This window comes from Phyllopteryx taeniolatus, chromosome 10 (assembly GCF_024500385.1).
Source record: "Phyllopteryx taeniolatus isolate TA_2022b chromosome 10, UOR_Ptae_1.2, whole genome shotgun sequence".
Classification (NCBI taxonomy): domain Eukaryota; kingdom Metazoa; phylum Chordata; class Actinopteri; order Syngnathiformes; family Syngnathidae; genus Phyllopteryx; species Phyllopteryx taeniolatus.
Window position 1 is genome coordinate 23,832,833 of NC_084511.1, and position 6,020 is coordinate 23,838,852.

Here is a 6,020-nt window from a genome sequence, read left to right on the forward strand (position 1 = left end):
TGCTAAATAGTTTATCTTAATATTAAAATGGTTCTTGCTCACTTTTAAATTGTATTTATTTTTGCAGCATTAACAAACCATTTATTTCTTTTGCATGTGCTCCTTCTACTTGCATGAAAGCCGTCCGTGAGTCAAAATGCTGTCAAACGAACTGAATCAAGTTGAATCCACAATTGGCATGTTTTAGTCCCACAATGCATTTATTTCCCTTCTCTCCATCTCGTCACCACCATAAACAATCCAGCCCAAAAATGTGGAGGGTGTTTCTGTGGTGTGCAAATGTTGACACTATTAACTCTGCACTGCACTTTCTCCCGTCATATTTTTACGCACTTCTTCTCTCTTTCTCCACTGTGTCTTCTGTAGAGGATGTCTTATATCATGAAGGTAAGGTTAGATTCCTGTGTTTGTGTATGTGTGAATTTGTGGGGTGTTGTGTTTGTAGTCCCGAGTGTTGAACTGACATCGCTCCTCCTCCTTCAACGTGGTTTCCTGTGTAAGCCTGCATGTCTGCAGTGGTATTTCCTGCACCGAAATGCTCCTGTCCATTCAAGAGCAGAAGCTACACCTTTTGGTTGCTGTTATAGTTCTAGAGATTCCCAAGAAGAAAAAATTGTTTTTAGAATTAGAATCACATTTATTGGTCAAATATATTTAAACACACACATAATTTGTGTGCAACACATGCAGGGAGAACATATGAGAGCACTAACAGGGATCTATCCTTTATCCTCGGCGTAAAATGACTAATACTGCAGCTTACTGAGTCACTTAGTTGTGAGCCTCTTTTTGTTTTATGATTATCTGCATTAGGGCTGGGCAATTATGGAAAAAAAAAAAAATCACGATTATTTTAATCAATATTGAAATCACAATTTAAAATCACAATTATTCATTGACTTCATTGTTTTTATTCAACTACCAAAACTCAACTTTAAATTAACCCCCCCCCCCCCAAAAACAAGCAAAAAATAAATGAGAAACATGTAAATGAATAATATATTCAAGTAATAGGAATTAAAAACAAATAAGCTACACAGTTCCCAAATGCTTATTGAGTGTTGTTAAAAGGAAAGGTTTTACATAGTGGTAAACATACCAGCTTTCTTGGAACGTGTTGCAGGCATCAAATTCAAAATGAGTGAATATTTGCACAAAAAAACAAAGTTTATCAATTTGCACATTAAATATCTTGTCTTTGTATTGCATTCAACTGAATATAGTTTGAAAATAATTTGCACATCGTCTTTGTTTTAATTTACGTTTTACACGTCCCGACTGTAAATCAGGTTTGTAACTCGTTTTTAAGAGATTAGAAAGAATACAGTATATGCTGGTGAGTATTGTTATATTACCTGTCTGTATGTTTTACTGCAGCGTTAGTGTGAATATTTGTTATTTGAAGGTTAATCCCGCCTTTCACTTCTAACGCAGATTTGAGTTAGCCCTTTAAATCGCGTTTTCCATTGAGTGTTAGCATAAAGTTGGCTATGTCTCTAGAACTAAGTTTGTGTTCTATGTAAATATACAATGTGTGTAATTATTTTTATTTTGTGTTTGGTTTTACAGTAAACTCCAACTGGGGTGTAAATAAAACAATTTAGCTCAGAGAATACAAAATAACATGTCACAGGCTTGCTGCAAGCCAAACAGGTGCATTCAGGGTGCTTTTACAACACCGGAACTTGCATAAATACTTATTGCTCTATTCGGCACATTACTCATTTAAAAAAATATATTATTATAACGTTTTTGTGATCGTGAGAAGCCAAAATCGAAATCAGGATTGCGTTTCAATTAATCGCCCGCCCTAATCTGTATTATACTGACCCCAGTGGTCGAGTCGCACACAACAGAAGGAGCACAGTGTCTTTTTAATTATGTTGTTACTTTTTTTAAAATAAAGTACAATACTCTAAGAGTGCTATGTTTCTTAAAAACAAATGTTAAGATTTTTGTTGGTGGCTGAAATAAATAATGGCATTTCCATTTTTCTCAATGGGTAAAGTGATCATGGAGTCATCAGTAACTACGATTGTTCAGACATTAAACTTTCTTCAAACAAAACAAGTGGTGTCAATGTTAACTCTCGCTCGCTTCCTTCCCATTGCTTTGCAAATATGTCGTCCATTGTAAAGCTTTTGTGTTTAATTTCTTTCCTGCACTGACTGTGTGAAAGGCCTTTGACGTGATGATACATTGAGGAAATGTGGAGTTGATTTCGCGACAAATGCGTTATCGCTGCAGGGCTACAGAAAAAGGGTTTTATCATGGTGTGAATACCTGCCCGCTTTGGTCACAGCCGTCGCCATGCGCTTGCTGCGTTTTTGTCCTTTAAGTCTTTGAGAGCTTGTGCATTGATTTGGTTGGAGTCTTGGCTTCTTTTCAGGGGAGCGTAATGAGAGTCACATACTTTCCTCTATTCGCTCCCGCAGGACTCCAGCAAGAGCCCGCGGCCCATGAAGAAGTTCCTGCCTGGAAATAGGAAGAAGGAAAGGAAGCCTTCAGATGACGACGTTCACACGAGGAGAAGTAAGAATTACTAACTCTTAAAAAAAAAAAATAATAATAATAATTATTTGTCAAAGTTTACATTCTTAATAATTTTTCCTGTATGAAATAATGAAAATGGAATGGATTCAGGCAGCACAATTAATGAGTGGTTAGCACGCCTTCGTCACTGTTGTAAAATTTGGGCTTTGACTCTCGGTTTCCTCCCGTGTGGAGTTTGTATGTTTGCTGGATTTAAATTTTTTTTTTGGGGTTTATGTTTGTCGATGTACAATGGTGCCTAGAGATACGAGTCACCAGATTTAGGATTTGTTTTTCAAGATATAAGCTGTTGTTCGGTCGGTTATTTTTGTATTTTTAGTTATATTTTTTCATTGCAAGCAAAAAAAAAAAGACGTGAGCAGTATGTGTATTTTGCACAACACATGATGCGCATTTCTGGATTCTCACAGCGACAATCAATGAAGTTAACATGCATGTTTTTTGGAATGTGGGAGGAAGCCAGAGTAACCCGGAGAAGACCCACGCAATCACGAGAAGAACAAGCAAACTCCAAACCTCAGAACTGCGAGGCAGACACACTAACCGCTAGCTCCACTACGTTGGCGTAATATTGACTATGTGCACATATGACTCATTGTGTTTCTATAGCTGGTTAAAGTAACACTACAGTGAGCCCCCATTTATCCATCCATCCATTTTCTTTCGCTTATCCGGGGTTGGGTTGTGGGGGTAGAAGCTTAAGAAGGAAGCCCAGACTTCCCTCTCCCCAGCTACTTTCTCTTTTAACACTTGTAGCAATTTGGATCAGTGCCAAATTGTACTCCTCCATGAATGCCAACATTGTGCAAATACAGTACTTAAATTTTGTCATTAATGTATTACAGTGTGGGAACCAAGTCCTGCCACGAATAGCAAAAATCTGTGAATAATTGATGCCCCATCTAACTCCTTAACTCACTTCAACATAGTTCATTGGCACCAAGATGCTACAGGATGGTGCCAAAGTAATTTTATTGACTTTTATTTGGTCTTGAGTAAATGCGGAACCACAAATATGGGGTTCACTGTATACACTTAGAAATGAAGGACTACAATGGTAGCCGGTGTGGATAATATGAAATATTGTTACTTGATTCGCCCACAAATTTAATTTACCAGCTGCCTGAATTTTTGTGTTTGTTGTTGATGTTGTTTTGTTTTTTGTTAAGGTAACAAAAACGTTAAAAGTATATACTTGGCGGAGCTAATCGGAGAATTGTGTTCAGGCACAGTGGCTCTGGAGGAGGACGCTCAGATCCTGCGGGTGATCGAGGCCTACTGCACAGGAGCAAGCTCGCACTCCACCAGCACACGTTTGTATTCATCTCCTATCACGACACTGTTTTTTTGTGACATTCTGCTGGCTCACACGAGCATGAATCAAACTGTGTTTGTGGACGCGTGTGTAGCTGTGCGTAAAGAGTGTGGGCCTCAGGTGCTCCTTCCTGAGGAAGAGAAAATCATTGTGGAGGAGATGAAGAGCAACGGGCAGACAGTCATTGAGGAGAAGTAAGCGCATGCTGATCACGGCACATCGACCGACCTCTATTTAGCGATCTCTATCTCACCAGCCCACTCTGGCTGCCTCTCGCATTCTCTCTGTCCATAACTTTATTTCTATCTGACTGTCTCTTTAATATCTCTTTCTCTATCTATTCTCTGTCTAGCTATACATATCTCGTGAGCTCTATCCCTGTATCGCTCCGTTTCTATCCAGTAATCTATCTTGCTATCTCTCTCTCTCTTTCTGACTGTCTCGTTTTTTTTATGCAATATCTGTATCCTCTATCTATATCCCTCTATCTAAATCTCTCTCTATAGCAATGCTGAGTTTTGATGAGGCATTGTTGTAACACTGTTTTTATTGAGATTGGTTGTGGTTTGCAGTGTTGTAGTACGACACTAAATACAGAGGCTTCTAATATTTTGACCTTCACAAAGCCAAAATAACTCCACACTGCCGAACTTTGGCCCTTTCTTGTCACCGATATCATCCGTTGACCCTGCTATTGTTTCTTCAGAGGGAACTTTTCCCCCCCCCCCAGCACTTGCCCACGACTGCAGCAGTTGGCTTCAAATGTTAGTGTTTCGCTGCGAATGTGCCGTGTGTGTAACTCTGACTTGCTATGGTTCTACTGGCACCACATGATTGGTTCAGTGCTGAGCAACTCGCATTATTATTGGCTATTCATATTGTCTGTCAGAACATGGACGGACCGTTGTAGCCATAGCCGCTAAACAGCGAGACTGATACGCACACAGAGCACTCCACCTCGTCGTCGGTGGCTCATCTGAGCTTTATCCAGAGGAGCGTGCACTGGCTGTGTTTTTTTTTTTTTTTTTTTTTTTTTGCGACATTACAACTTCATGTTCTGGCCACAAAAGTCTTAGAGGCCGAAAACCAAAAATGCAGCTTTGGGTCAGTTTTGCTGGCCGAAAATTCGGTGCACCACTAATAATTAGTAACATGACGAGGAATTTCACAATTTTTGAGACTGTCATTTTTGGCCAATCTTGTCACATTGGTAATATTATCCACACTCAAAATGGGTACAGTGATATTTTTTTTCTTTTTCTTCCAGGAGTCTGGTTGACGCGGTGTATGCTTTAAAGGATGAGGTCCATGAACTGAAAAAGGTATTAGTCTCTATAATTGTTTTGATTTAACATATTAGCGTTTACATGTTTATTGTTGTGGTTAATACATTAACTGCACTCTCTTTCATGCAGTGGAACCCAATTGACGTTAATGGAGTCTTATTTTCCACAAATTTTCCCCACTGGAAAAAATGCAAAGTGAATTAATTGGTTCCGTTGTCAAACTATCATAAAATCTTTAACTGTACCTTGGTGCCTTAAATGTGAGTGACCCGACTTAAGATTTTTTCGAGATAGGAGCTGTCATTCGGCCGATTATATTTTATTTTATTTTATTTTTTGCTTTGACTTGCGAGCAAAGCATAGAGATACAAGTGCTGTATGGTGGCAGTGGACACAACTCAACTCACTTCACAACAAGCAGGAGTTTGGCAGATAGTGAACAATTCTTCAAAAAGGAGACTGCAAGCTGTTTTTTTCCATTAGCTTAATGCTATTGCATAATGCTAAACGCCATAGATGGGCTAACAAACGGCATTGGTGTTGCGGTGTTATAACACTTTTAGCAATGGATATTTGAGCACAGTTGGTGGACCAACACATGGAGACAGACAACATAGCAATACACACAGACAAGCTTTCTTTATCCTCTGCAAAGAACAAAATAACTGCAGCTGACTGAGGAGCTGTGACCACCTCCATTTATATCCGTTTTCTGTATTATACTGCACCTAGGTGGCCAAGGTGCATGCACCAGAAGAAGAAGCGCAATGTCCTTTGAATTTAAGCCAAAAAAAACTAATTCTTATTTTACATTATGGAATATTTTTTTATATAATGAACAATATTATAGAGTGCTAGTTTTCTTA

General features: G+C 38.9%; 1 protein-coding gene across 7 annotated transcripts in view; it reads left to right on the forward strand.

Moving 5' to 3' along the window:
* arhgef6 (Rac/Cdc42 guanine nucleotide exchange factor (GEF) 6) overlaps positions 1-6,020 on the forward strand; it is a 36,579-nt gene that overhangs the window by 25,665 nt on the left and 4,894 nt on the right. For 4 of the 7 annotated variants that reach the window (XM_061788234.1, XM_061788233.1, XM_061788235.1 and 1 more), the window contains 4 exons: positions 367-387; positions 2,436-2,532; positions 3,780-4,062; positions 5,136-5,190. In XM_061788234.1, coding sequence (XP_061644218.1) covers positions 367-387; positions 2,436-2,532; positions 3,780-4,062; positions 5,136-5,190 — 456 coding nt within the window. The remainder of the gene's footprint in view (positions 1-366; positions 388-2,435; positions 2,533-3,779; positions 4,063-5,135; positions 5,191-6,020) is intronic. The other 3 variants (XM_061788237.1, XM_061788238.1, XM_061788236.1) reach the window with 3 other exon arrangements.